At 36.3% G+C, this 13,438-nt stretch overlaps 1 protein-coding gene across 2 annotated transcripts; it reads left to right on the top strand.

The window, feature by feature from the left end:
* The first annotated feature begins 4,607 nt into the window (after nucleotides 1–4,607).
* On the top strand, nucleotides 4,608–13,097 carry LOC135073864 (molybdenum cofactor sulfurase). Of its 2 annotated transcripts, XM_063968086.1 has the most exons (7): nucleotides 4,608–4,656; nucleotides 8,011–8,300; nucleotides 8,487–9,315; nucleotides 9,591–9,885; nucleotides 10,288–10,915; nucleotides 11,029–11,459; nucleotides 11,769–13,097. In XM_063968086.1, the coding sequence occupies exons 2-7, from the start codon at nucleotides 8,228–8,230 to the stop codon at nucleotides 11,988–11,990; spliced, it is 2,478 nt and encodes an 825-aa protein (XP_063824156.1). In that variant the 5' UTR covers nucleotides 4,608–4,656; nucleotides 8,011–8,227; the 3' UTR covers nucleotides 11,991–13,097. The 2 variants fall into 2 exon arrangements, with proteins under 2 accessions (XP_063824156.1, XP_063824155.1); XM_063968085.1 differs by lacking the exon at nucleotides 4,608–4,656 and having other exon boundaries at nucleotides 7,922–8,300.
* The last annotated feature ends 341 nt before the right edge of the window (nucleotides 13,098–13,438 follow it).

The raw sequence follows: 13,438 nt of genomic DNA, 5'->3' as shown, positions 1-13,438 counted from the left end.
GTTTGGCCTTAAAGTGCATATTCGGTCAGTCACCTTCACAGCGTCATGTGATTTTTGAAATCAATTTATAGAATAAACAAAAATGCTTACTTTTCACGTAGAGGCATCTATAGATATTGTTATGATTAACCTTTAACCGACGAGGTGCGGTCTCACAGACCGCTCCGGTTTTTGAAATTTCTGGATTGCAATGTTCTACTTACTCCCGTGTCCCGAGCGTCTCAGTACCTTCGAGTTTAGTTGCCCAAACGCCACTACAGGTAGTGGTTACATCGACGAGGGCAGTTTTAATAAGATAATTAGATTTAAAGTTCAACAGCGGTCTGTGGGACCGCACGTCGCAGACTACGTGACATTTTTGTACCATACTGAAACTGGCGTTTTTGTTTTAGACGACTAAGTTTTTGTAAAAATGATGGATCCTGGGCCACCACAACCTAGGAAAAGACATTTCCTAATGATATATTGATATTTGAACATAATATTATGTAAAAGATGGTAGTCTGTAAAAAAATACCGCGAAACGGGTGGTAAAGAAAACAGTGACATGTATTCTAGGCTCTAACATGCCAAATCAGCCTGATGTCATTGCACCAGCTACAAAAAAGACGTACATTTTAGTCCACCTAAATTGAAAACGAAATAATCTTACAGGTGTTACCTATGCATTACGAAAATGCTTGGCATGCGGTAAAAAAAATGTCCTTATTTTGCCTGATGTTTACCCTACGTCAATTTTTTTTTTGTGCATGTAATTTACGTGTCATTTATTTTTATTTTATTCATTATGTTCACTATATTTAGGAAGGAGTATAGTTTTTCTTGCTTTGATTAAAATTTACAAGTTATATAGGTATTATTGAGCTCTAGTGTAATTTCAATGAAATTAAGGGTCAAAAAAGTTTTAGCCATAATTAAATAAAAAATATACATTGATTCCTTGCAAATTTTACGTATGTTTATTTGTAATACTATAATGTTCTCAAAAATTATAAAACCAATATACTTTTATACAAAAAAATATTACTTTTTGAGTAAACAGTATAGCGGTCCCACAGACCGCACGTCGCAGACGGCGTGACAAAAAAATCACGTCGTCGGTTAAAGGTTAAGTATTTTCATATCATTAAGGCTAATGTTTTGTAATTAAATTAAATTCCATGACCAAGCATAACTACTAGAGATGAAACGGATATCCGGTAAATATCCGGTAGGCCGGATATCCGGCCTAAATTTACTATCCGGCCGGATACCGGATATTAAAAAACTACGACAATTTCCTATTAATAAAATGAAACATATTAATCTTTGAGGTAAATATCAATAAAATGGCTTATAATAATGACGGCTTTTATTTAAAGTCCAAAAAGTTACAAAAAAGACACATTAAGGCATTTCAAAAAACGAATTTATTTTTCTGGGCTATTCACTCTAATGATGAATACATAGATAGTAAATATCTGTTAATGTCGAAATATTGCCAAATAGAAAAGACGAAATTTTTTTCACTGATGGTCTGATGACATGATGCAGTTCAGTCAGATTACGCAGCAAGTAAACTAATTTATTTATTGCTATTCAATCACACACGATAGCAACCGAAATCAATCGAATTGATCTGCCCCCTAGACAAGTGGCAAAATCTGACATTTAATTTGGACGGATTCGATTTTCGAAAAGTGTGACTGACTAGTCTAGTCTACTAATAGACCCACTGATCGCGTTCAAAGCACCTGTGCGGCGCTAAACTCGTCACGACATGCAACGAGACAATGGGCCAACTATCCGGCCGCCGGATATCCGGCTATCCGGCCTAGCAGCTGGCCGGATATCCGGCTATCCGGCCTAGCAGCTGGCCGGATATCCGGTATCCGGTATCCGGCCAAACAACTATCCGTTTCATCTCTAATAACTACTATCTTAATAATCGTCGAACAAAATCACTTCTTGAAGTTCATTCTAGGTATTTAGGACATTTTCAACTTAATTATTTAGATTTACACTGTGAGTTCAAAATTAAACAAAAGATTTTTTGATTTCGTGTTTTTTTGTTCTTATGAGTAAGTTATAGGCCAGTAGAATTAAACACAAAAATTGATTAAATCGGAAATAACTCCTACAAAATATTTTTTTGCTTTAATGGCTTCATTGGTTGCCCATTAAGAATCTCCTAAGTTTTCAACTTCGACGGAGTTGTGCTTAAGTGGTGGGGGCCCCCGAAAGACCCTCTCCACGTCCAATGGTTTGTTACCCACAGGCTTCCAAGTCTTGAAAAGGGCCACCTCAACCAGTGTAACCCTATCAAGGCTTACGAGCTTGATGCGCCTATCCTTGTTCGTCCCAGCCGTTCCTTAACTGCGGTTGCTGCACCTCTTCCTGGCACTCACCTGAACGACTCTGTGTTACCTACTGTGGCTGCCCCTCTTCCTTGTACCCTCCTGTACGATTTCATTGCTTAGCCATATGCCTGGTCCAAGGTTCGACGCCACAAAATCAACTTCGTACGAGTGAAAATAGTTTAAATACTATTTCCCGTGCTTGCAACATTTTTCTTTACTGCTTCGCCTCTATTAGTCGTAGAGTGATTGTATATATCCTATAGCCTTCCTCAATGTATGAGCTATTCAACACAAAAATAATGATTTCAATCAAACTAGTAATTCTTAAGATTAGCGCGTTCAAACAAACAAACAAAAAACTCTTCAGCGTTTTAATATGAACTTGTTGTTGTTGATTTTTGGCGTCGAACCTTAGACCAGGCATACGGCTAGGCAACGTAGTCATGCAGCAGGATACAAGGAAGAGGGGCAGCCACAGTAGGTAACACAGAGTCGTTCAGGTGAGTGCCAGGAAGAGGTGCAGCAACCGCAGTTAAGGAACGGCTGTGACGAACAAGGATAGGCGCATCAAGCTCGTAAGCCTTGATAGGGTTACACTGGTTGAGGTGGCCCTTTTCAAGACTTAGAAGCCTGTGGGTAACAAACCATTGGACGTGGAGAGGGTCATTAATTATACGTATATTTTCTACTTTGCCGAACTTTAGCGCGAGAACGGTTTGTCCAAAACATATGAATTTGGTCTTATTCAATGTAGGATTAAGTGCCCTTCAACCGTCATGAAGACCACTTTTTCATAGGGTAAGTCCTTTACGCGGTATAACCGGAAAACCGAAAAAATGCCCCTTTCGGGGGCCCCCACCACTTAAGCACAACTCCGTCGAAGTCGAAAACTTAGGAGATTCTTAATGGGCAACCAATGAAGCCATTAAAACAATAAAATCTTTTGTAGGAATTATTTCCGATTTAAAAGCTAATTCTACTGGACTATTAACCTAAAGGCACATTCATATTGCTATTTGCAGTGCACGGGAGTTCGAAAATTTGTAATGAAACATTTTGTCGTATTATTATTTTGATTCGGAATTTACAATGGAAAGTAATCTTTCACACAATTACATCTTTTACTAGGTGATACCTAAGAGCTGCTACTTACCACTGTACCTAATTAACGTTTCAAATTCGGATCGAATGCAGTGTGTAATCGCCTTAAACAAGATACCCGAATTATACAAAACTCTGTTTACAAATAATGCAGATCCAAATTCAATTATTATAGTAGCATTACAATTGGACTGGTAAGTGCTTCCATTTGCAGTTGTTTTTAGCTTTGAAAATTAATTTAATTTTAATAGCGTTTGATAATAGTCAGCTTTTACTAATTAATTTGTGTGTATTTATTCTGCCTTAAAAAGCACACGGGAGACATTTGACAGGTGCTTTTATGATAAGTCCTATAGATAGTCCTAATTTTGTCAGAGCGTATGCCTAGTATTGTACCAACCTATTTGAAATTCAGGAAATATTTTGAGCATAGAATTCCAATTCGCTTAAAAATGGCTAAAATTCGTTTGAGCAATTTTTATGCTAGAGAAGAAAACTGACCGGGCATAGACCCAAATCTTTTTACTTTAATTCAGGCATCCATAATATTTCAGATTGTAAAATCCCATGTCCCATAGTAGGTAAAAGAAAATACGGCACTGTATAATGTTTTCGTTTATTGTAGCCCATTATGTAATTATACATTAACAACAGGAAGGCTGGGTTGCACCATCTTATTTTAAATTTGTCAAACGGCAAAAATCTGTCAAACTCCATACAAAAAGCACCGGTTATCGTCATAGTTACCGTTAAAGTTAGATGGCGCAACTCAACCCAACTATTGTCAAAAATTACCCAGCGAATACCTGTGGTCTTACACGGTCATTATTATTATCTACACATACATAAGTAATTACATTCAAAATATCGAACCAATCAATATAACTGTAATTGCACAAAACTGTGTAATCCGACCCTCATTATGTTTATGATAGTCAAAATAGTTGATTATTCACACGCCCCACAGTTCGATGATGACAAAACAGTGATCAATAATTTTGTAATATTTGTAAACATTGAGATGAAGTCATCTGTGAGATAATTATTTTTCCAATCGTAAACACAATCAACTGAATGCGTATTGAGAGAGTTCAGTGTATTGTTTGCTTTCTAATAGGACATTATGGTGGTGATAGTGAGCCTATAAATATACAGTGGTGAGAAGCAGTGAACTCATTTGACATCGGAGAGTAATGAGACCATCAAGAGGTTAAAGGTTAGTTCTTTTATGGTTTGCACAAAGCACCGGCACTAAGCACCTGAAATGTCCTATTACTTATAGTTACTTAAACAAACTGAACGCACCTGAAATGATTATGAGCCTTTAAGTGGTTAAGTAGCTAAATGTATGAGAGCCTCTACCTTATTTTAAGTCGGTTAGTAAAAATGTATCATTTAAAGCAATACTTTGTATTATCAGTAATACTTATCACTCACATTTTGTATTACCTTGCAATCAAGTAAAAGTAACAAGATTTATTTTTAGCTTCAGAGGGCAACTTTCGAATTCAAAATAACCAAAGTAGGTACTAAATGGTAGAAGCTTTTTAAAACAATTTTGCAATCGTTTCTTTGAGGTAGGTAAATTAACAAAAGCTAAAGGAAGACTGATGAGTGAAACGTTATAAGTTTTGTTTTTAAAGTCGTCTGCCTTGGCTATAAGCGTCTAGCCTTGTTCTTGAAATATTTGTTTGTTAGACTCATAACTTTAATATTGTATAAAATTTTCTTAGGTATTTTTCCCGTCCAGTTCCAGAAACTTCATAAAGTTTGCGTAAAAACTCTAAACTAAATCTAAAAAGCTTGTAAAAATATAGATACTTACATACTTAATACAAGTCTCAATCTTAGAATACAATCTGGGTACTACAAAAGTGTGTAAAATAGTGAAGCAAGCGCCCTCAGACTGTGATGTCAATTCACTTAGGGGGAGTCGATCATGCCACCGCTTGCTACTAAAAGCTACTAAAAGCCCTCCATAAAAGCAATAATTAAATTGGCGTAACGTAATTTAGTAAGGCGATGCTGTCAAAGGTAGGTTCCCGGACATATTACACTCGACTTTTATCTATAGAATACGTCCTAGTCTACAGTTAGATAAGTCTATACTTACAGTATCGGCGCTGTTTACAATCTTCGTTTGATCGTGGGCAAGCCTCCTACTAGGTGGACCGACGATCTGGTTAAGGTCGCGGGAAGAGCCTGGATGCGGGCAGCGCAGGACCGTGCATTGTGGAAAACCTTGGAGGAGGTCTTTGTCCAGCTGTGGACGTCATTTGGCTGAAACGAACAAACGAACGATGATTGTATTTTTTTAGACCTTACTATTACTAGGATTAGCTATATTAGTAGGTTAGTTATTTATTATTTATTTATTATATAAAAATCTGTCGTTCGCTATGTTAAAAGCCAAATTCAACACGTAACGTAAATTCCATCATCATCATTTCAGCCACAGGACGTTCACTGCTGAACATAGGACTCAATGTTTTCCACATCGTCCGGTTGGTAGTGGCCTGCACACAGCGCCTTCCTGCTACTTTTTTAAGGTCATTGGTCCACCTTGGTGTTATATCCCACGCTGCGTTTTCCGGTACGTGACCTCCACTCCAGAACCTTGCTGTCCCATCGGCCGTCATTTCTGTGTAATAAATGTGTAGGAGGAATGAATAGGAACCCATCTTTCCATACTTACGCCCCGATGAGTGATTATTATATTTTCTGAAAATTCCATCCTGATTATTTAAAAATAAATTCATCTACTTGCACAAACTATTATTAAAAATAAAATTTAATCATGCGAAATACTTGTTAAGCAAAAGTGAAGCTACAACTACGGTACTACAACTTCGCCTACGAGCTCCTATAATATAAATAAAAAAATACTCTATGCATTATTATTATTCATATCCGTACGTTCAGTTTCACGTCGTCTTTTTGGTTGACCAGAATTTTGTAAATAAATTATTGCAACTTTCCAATTTTTTTAAATTGCAACTATCAGCGCCATCTAGTTTGTAAGTCGTGATATAAATGTTTTTTTTTTTTTAATATTCACAGCCTTGAACTTTTTCATTTGAATCATGTTAGATATTTTTTAACTTCTGAGCAAAAATTAAAGGAGAAGGCCTATCGATGGCTCCTACGTATAAAGGCGAAACTGCCGCTTACGCCTTTTTCCAATTATTTAAGAAATGATTTCATTTTACTCTAATCTATAACGTCAGTAAGAAAAAAAAATTTTTTTTCCATTAGATACAAAATAAAATTTTAGGCAAATAGGCGTATGTGCAAAACTACCCCACGTATAAAGCCCAATCATACGATTCGTCAATCTATACGAGTAGTTGCTTACATAAATATATATTTTTTATAATCAAAATCTTAAATAAAGCCATGAAAATATTTAGCAAATTGTTTTATTTATAAATTATGACACATTATATAGTTATTTAATTTTTAGCGTTAAGAGTCGCATCTCAAACTAATTTGAAAATTATAAATAACTTGAAAAAATCGAACTGCCTAAGGCATCGTGGGTTCAATTCCCGCCTTAGGCAGTTCGATTTTTCAAGTTATTTATAATTTTTAAAAATATGACACATTATGTTAAAAGACCTAACTAAATCTCGAGCACAGTATATGGGCGTATTTGCGTTAAAACGTAATAACGATACATTAAGCAACTTTTTCTAACTGATTTATTATTGATATAGCACATGATAACAATTAAAATAATTACATGCATAAATAAAGAGAGTAATCGCTTAAAATATTATGTTTACGTTGTCATTTAAGTCTATTTACGTTGAACAATATACATGAAATTATAGAAATGTGACGACGTAAAAGGGCAATGCGTAAAATCTCAAAATATATAAGAAAAATATAAAAATTGATAACAGCAGTAGCAAAAGCATTACATGTTAAGGCTAAATGAGAAATTTCATTAAATTCGTTTTAGTAGGTCAGAAGATATGACCCAAAAATATGGTTCTGGCCACTAAAATGGCTCTCCTGTAAAATTTACTTTTTTCACTTACGCCAGTATACGTAGGAGCCATCGCTATGGTCATTATGTTTGTAGGTACGTAATTTTGCATTGTAATAAGTAAATGAGTCAGAAAAATGCAATAAAGAGACGGTTTAGTTAGAAAGGAACAAGATTTTTATATGTGCCACCTTATATTAACTTATACAGCTATTTTGGTTTGTTTGTAGGAGACAAATCGGTACCTTTATCGTTTGTACCTGTTTGCGATCTCTATGTCGATAGACAATGACAATGATCTTCTAGTAACCCGTTTATTAATAAAAACGTCGTTTAAAACGCACCCCACACCACTTTAAATTAAAAATATTGTGTGAAATATTATGGTCATGGCCATTTTAACGAGATGAGGCAACCCAACTATTTTAACATCTACTTTTGACATCGTCAAGCTGACGTTAAAATAATCGTGTTGACGTTGACGTAGGTTTGTTGTTGTTCAATGTGACATTTTAGAAACTTCGTTTTTGTAATTAAATTGTGACTGATATCGTACGTAACATGTTTTTTCATTTGCAGATAACAGCGGAACCACGGTTATTATCTCTCAAATTACTGCTTACATACAGTTCATGTTTACTGCTCCTCAAGGTTACCCGCAGCCAGTCGTTGCGGTGCCCTAGAAAACGACGGTATCAATTTCATCAGCATGTATCGTAGCATGAATCTGCCTTAGTGGTCTGAAATTGACCTTATTTTATCGTTAATCTTATTCCTTCCACTGTGGAAGTTTATAATGACCACTCTAAGTAAAATCATTGAGAATGATCGAATGCAAAATATACTCTCAGAATTTAGTAGATTGGGAGGTAAGTTGTTTGTTATTCCATATTATGCAATACTAAATTAGTTTCTTTAAATTATATTTGAACCTAGATTACCTAATTAATATTTTTTGTGTTATTAAAAACAGCAATTCATTTTCAAGGCTTCCTCTTCTTGAAAAGAAATATTCTTATCTTGTTTTAACTGAATTTTACTGTGTACATTTTCAGATCGATGCTATCTAGAAAATGCGGGTGCATCACTATACCCTCAAAGTTTGCCACTAAGAGTGAATCAAGACTTGATAAAAAATGTCTACATGAACCCACACACAGATAAGGACACAAAAGATTGCATTGAACAAATAAGATCCTCGATTCTCAGACATTTCAATACAGATTCTTCTAACTACTCTGTTATTTTCACATCCGGAACAACACAGGCATTGAAGCTTGTTGTGGAGTCGTTTCAATTTGCCTTCGACCAGAATGAAGTATTGAACTGTGGCTCGTTTGTCTATTTGAGAGACAACCATACATCTGTGCTTGGTTTGAGAGAACTGGCCACTGAAAAGAATGCTGATATCATCCATATTTGCCATGACGATTTCCTTAAAGCATTGAATCCAACTGAAGTGACCCCATCCAATTCAAGGAAAGAGAGTTATAAGAACGATGGTAATACATTATTGGTTTACCCAGCCCAAAGCAATTTTAATGGGTTCAAATACCCCATAAATTGTATTCAGAACATCAAGGATGGGTGTCTCAATAGCTATATTAAGAAGCATTTATGCAAAGTAAACTGCAACTGGTATGTTTTACTGGACGCAGCCTCGTACATATCAACAAATAAGTTGGATTTATCTGTGAACCAGCCAGATTTTGTTTGTTTGTCTTTTTACAAAATATTTGGATACCCAACCGGTCTTGGAGCTTTGCTTGTGAAGAATACAAGTATAAATGTTTTAAATGAAAAGAAATACTTTGGAGGCGGAACAGTCGATATTGTATTGAGCAGTGAAGACTACCATGTTAAGAAAAAGGTTCTTCATGAAAGGTAAATAATAATTTTAATTATAATGTTTTATAGCTATCATCCAGTGGGTGTGAGTGGGTATAGTATTTGTTATAGTTAGTTGTTTTGCTTCAAAAACATTACCGTATAAGAACGTCATTGCTTAATTGTAATGAATATTAATTAATTTTCAAGTACATACCACATAACAAACACATTTACAACTGATCAAACATTCAGCTTGTTTATCGGTTTAATGATAAGAAAGAGGTTCTTTTATTGATACAATTAACACCTACTCTTTTCATGATTTTCAGGTTTGAAGATGGTACTTTACCATTTTTATCCATCATCGCACTAAAGCATTGTTTTGATACCCTCAACGAGTTGATTCCCAGGGTAATCAGTGAAGATTTCATGGACACAATATCTTACCATACCTTTTACTTGGCTAAGGATCTTTATAAACAATTGAACCAACTTGAACATAGAAATGGAAACAAAGCAGCAATATTTTACATGGATTCAGACTTTACAGATATAAAGAAACAAGGTGGTATAGTCACATTTAGTCTTATGAGGGAAGATGGATCACATATTGGTTATTCAGAGGTAGGAAACTTTCCATTTCATGGTTGTACCTTCCATAGACAATAGCATGTTATGACAGGCATTATTATAGTTGAGAATGCTGCCTGAGCTGAAAGCAATGTCGTGATGGAAATATAATGACGTGTTGTGCAGACATATTTACTTATGTGTTAATTGTATGTTAGTTACAACATTGTTCAGCATAAGGAAAAATAAGTTTATAATATTTTTCGCGCATGTTTGATCTGGTGCACCAACATCCTTAATTTTGTTAAAACTGTGCTATTTCATGATAATTTCAGTTACTTTTTAAACTACACTTATGTATTTTACCTTCATATTTAAACACGAGTTTACATAAAAAAAAAAAAACCTTCATATTTTCCAATATGAAACTTACTAATGATTATTTATAATTTTCAGTTCCAACACATGGCAGATTTATTCAACATAAGTGTCCGAACTGGATGCTTTTGCAATTCAGGCTCTTGTCAAAGACACCTGAATGCAACCAATAAGGAAATGAAGGATATGTACAAAGCAGGCCATAAATGTGGAGATGAAATAGACTTGGTAAATGGCAGACCCACTGGGGCCATACGAGTCTCTTTTGGATACTACAATACATTCAAAGATGTAGACAAACTTATTCTGATGATATGCAGATGTTTCGTAAAAACAAAACTAAAAAAGCCAAGCCGCACGATGAAACATTACAAAATAGTTGAATCAAAACAGAAAAAATGTAATGAAGAGTCAATGAGGCTGTTATCTGATGATTACTATAAAAAAATTGCTATCATTCAAGAACCATCTCCGTTTGAATCTGAAATTTCTTTGAAAGAAATAGCGATATTCCCTATCAAGTCCTGTGGTGCTTTTAAAGTTAACTCGTCATGGAAAATTGGACCTAAAGGGTTCGAATACGACAGAGAGTGGATGATTGTCAAAGACAATGGAGTTTGCTTGACACAAAAACAAAACACTCGCATGTGCCTGATAAGACCCACGATCGATTTGCATAACAGGTGGTTGATATTAGAATGCAAAGGTAATTTAATTAACATTTAATTTTGTGCCATATGTAAATGAATGATTTGTTCAATGCCAGTTGTTTTAAATTAAATAGGTACCTAATTGAATGTCCTTGTAATGAAATTTCAGGTATGCCTACAATATCAGTCTCACTGGACCAAACTGCAAATAAGCAGAAAAACGCCATGTTCTGCCAAAGCAAAGTATGCACTGATATTGTATGCGGCTATGACTGCGGTGACGAGGTGGCGGATTGGATATCCAACGCTTTAGAAGTGTCATTTCTAAGACTTATTAGACAATCAAATGATGATGTGCGAGTACAGAAGAAGAAAGGTGAGGGAGACAAGAATTTGCTGTCTCTGAGCAATCAAGCCCAATATCTCCTTATAAATAAAGCCACAGTCAGATGGCTTAGCGACAAGATCCAAGATCCATCGTTCCAAGATAGTGTGGAGGAGCTAACGGATCGTTTTAGAGGGAACATTGTCATTGATACTGACCAAGAACTAGCTGAAAGGGACTGGCATAGAGTTATTATTGGAAAGCATGAATTCAAGGTAAAAAAAATATTGCTGTATGTTAGAAGTTGTGCAATTACGATTTCGTTGCTAAAGTAACTTACCTAAACATGTGTGTTGTAATTGTTTCTGTAAATCAATCATCAATCAATTTACTCTACTACCTGCAATTTCTTGCATAATTTATTTTGTGTACTATGGTATCTTTTTGCATAACATTCTTAACACTTTCCTGGACAGTGAACTGCTATAGCCGTCATAACAATTAAACTTCTATTGTGTCTGGTTGGGTTACTGTCCGGGAAAGTGTTAAGATTTATGTAAAATCGTATATTTATCCCTTTTCAGGTGGATGGACAGTGCTCTAGATGCCAAATGGTGTGTATCGACCAGAAAACTGGAGAAAAAACCGTCGAGCCTCTCAGAACGATATCTGAGCAATTTGGAGGGAAATTACGTTTCGGGATATACCTGAGCTACATTGGTCCTGTAGATGGCTCAAGAGACCGATTATTGAAACTGAACTCCCCAGTTAAGCCAATCATCAATGATGACGATATTAGCAGGTGAAGTGAAGAATAGTAGAATAGACTTCTAAATACTCTATTATGAGTCATAGAAGTATTTAGTAGCGACACAGTAATTGGTCCTATTGAGAATCTCAATTTGGAACAGTAACACACAGTATTATTGTATTAGAATCTAAAAAAACAATTACCTACTTCAAAGCGTCAAACGTTCAAATACTAGACTCATGAATGTTTACCGCTCATGAACTATTTATTCTTCCACATTATTTGAGCTGCAAAAGTAAACAAGGCTTACTAAACGACGTCTTAGCGTATAGTAATTTAACGCAATGAGAGCTAACGTTTTAGCGCTATGTATAACATTGGGCGATTAAAGAAAACAAATCAGTAGGCCTAAGATGCCCACCGTGATAACTTTTATCGACGTCAATTTGTATGGGAAAAATCGATAAAATGGCGTGATAACCGCCTATCACGGCGCGCATCTTAGGCCTACATGTTGTGCTTTGTGAAGATTCCACAAATCAATTTAATATTAGAGCTAATTAGCTGCCAAGTGCCAATACGATCCGTCCATATTTCGCGTGACAATGAGGATCAGTACTGTTGTAGAAAATTCAATAAAACTAGTATCTACGTTAATCTTTAAGACATAAGAAAGATATATCTTTTTGAATTATCCAAATCGGACCATTACTTACGAAGATATTAAGTAATAAACATAGGCCGTTTTTGCCGCTAAAAGTCAACGTACGCAAGGCCGCGTGACGTCATTATATCCGAATCGAGCGCAGCCGGCGTACTAATGGGATGGAAAATATTTTTTTCCGGCTAAACTTATCAGTTTTAGAAAAAAACTTTTAATAACATTTATTCTTCAAAATAAAGTAACCTATCGACCAGTAATTTTTAAAAATAAAAATTGTGAAAAATAAGTATTGCTATGTCCAAAAACCACATTTTCATAGGATTCGATGCAATGCGGAGACGCGGTTGGGGTGAGTGTAACTTAATGATTGTTTGTATTGAACATAATAATACTTAATATGATGCTAATACCCAGTTTCTGGCCTGGGGGGGGGGGATAAGTCATACCCAGCTTATAGCCTGGGGGGAGGGGCAAGCCTTACCCAGCTTCTGGCCTTGGTGGGAGGGGGGAGAGGCAAGTCATACCCAGCTTCTGGCTTGGGGAGAGGGGGGGGAGGGGTCAAGACATAACCAGTTTCTAGGGCTGGGGGGAGGGGCTAGCCTTACCCAGCTTATGGCCGGGGGGAGGGGGGGGGGTCAAGTCATACCCAGTTTCTGGCATTTCTGGCATGGGGGGGGTGTCATACCCAGCTTCTGGCCGAAGGGGAGTCATATCCAGCTTATGCTTATGGCCTGGGGGTAGGGGCAAGCCTTACCTAGCTTCTGGCCTGGGGGGAGGGGGAGGGGTCAAGTCATACCCAGTTTCGGGCCGGGGGGGGGGGGGGGTAAGTCATACCCAGC

This window comes from Ostrinia nubilalis, chromosome 8 (genome assembly GCF_963855985.1).
Source record: "Ostrinia nubilalis chromosome 8, ilOstNubi1.1, whole genome shotgun sequence".
Classification (NCBI taxonomy): Eukaryota; Metazoa; Arthropoda; class Insecta; order Lepidoptera; family Crambidae; genus Ostrinia; species Ostrinia nubilalis.
Note: the sequence above shows the minus strand (reverse complement) of the source record. Positions and strands in the feature narration are given on the sequence as shown.

Coding starts and splice junctions, on each gene's coding strand:
- LOC135073864 (XM_063968086.1), top strand. CDS start 8,228: ATGACCACTCTAAGTAAAATCATTGAGAATGATCGAATGCAAAATATA. Junction 9,886..10,287: donor CACATATTGGTTATTCAGAG/GTAGGAAACTTT, acceptor TATAATTTTCAG/TTCCAACACATGGCAGATTT. Junction 11,460..11,768: donor TTGGAAAGCATGAATTCAAG/GTAAAAAAAATA, acceptor ATCCCTTTTCAG/GTGGATGGACAGTGCTCTAG.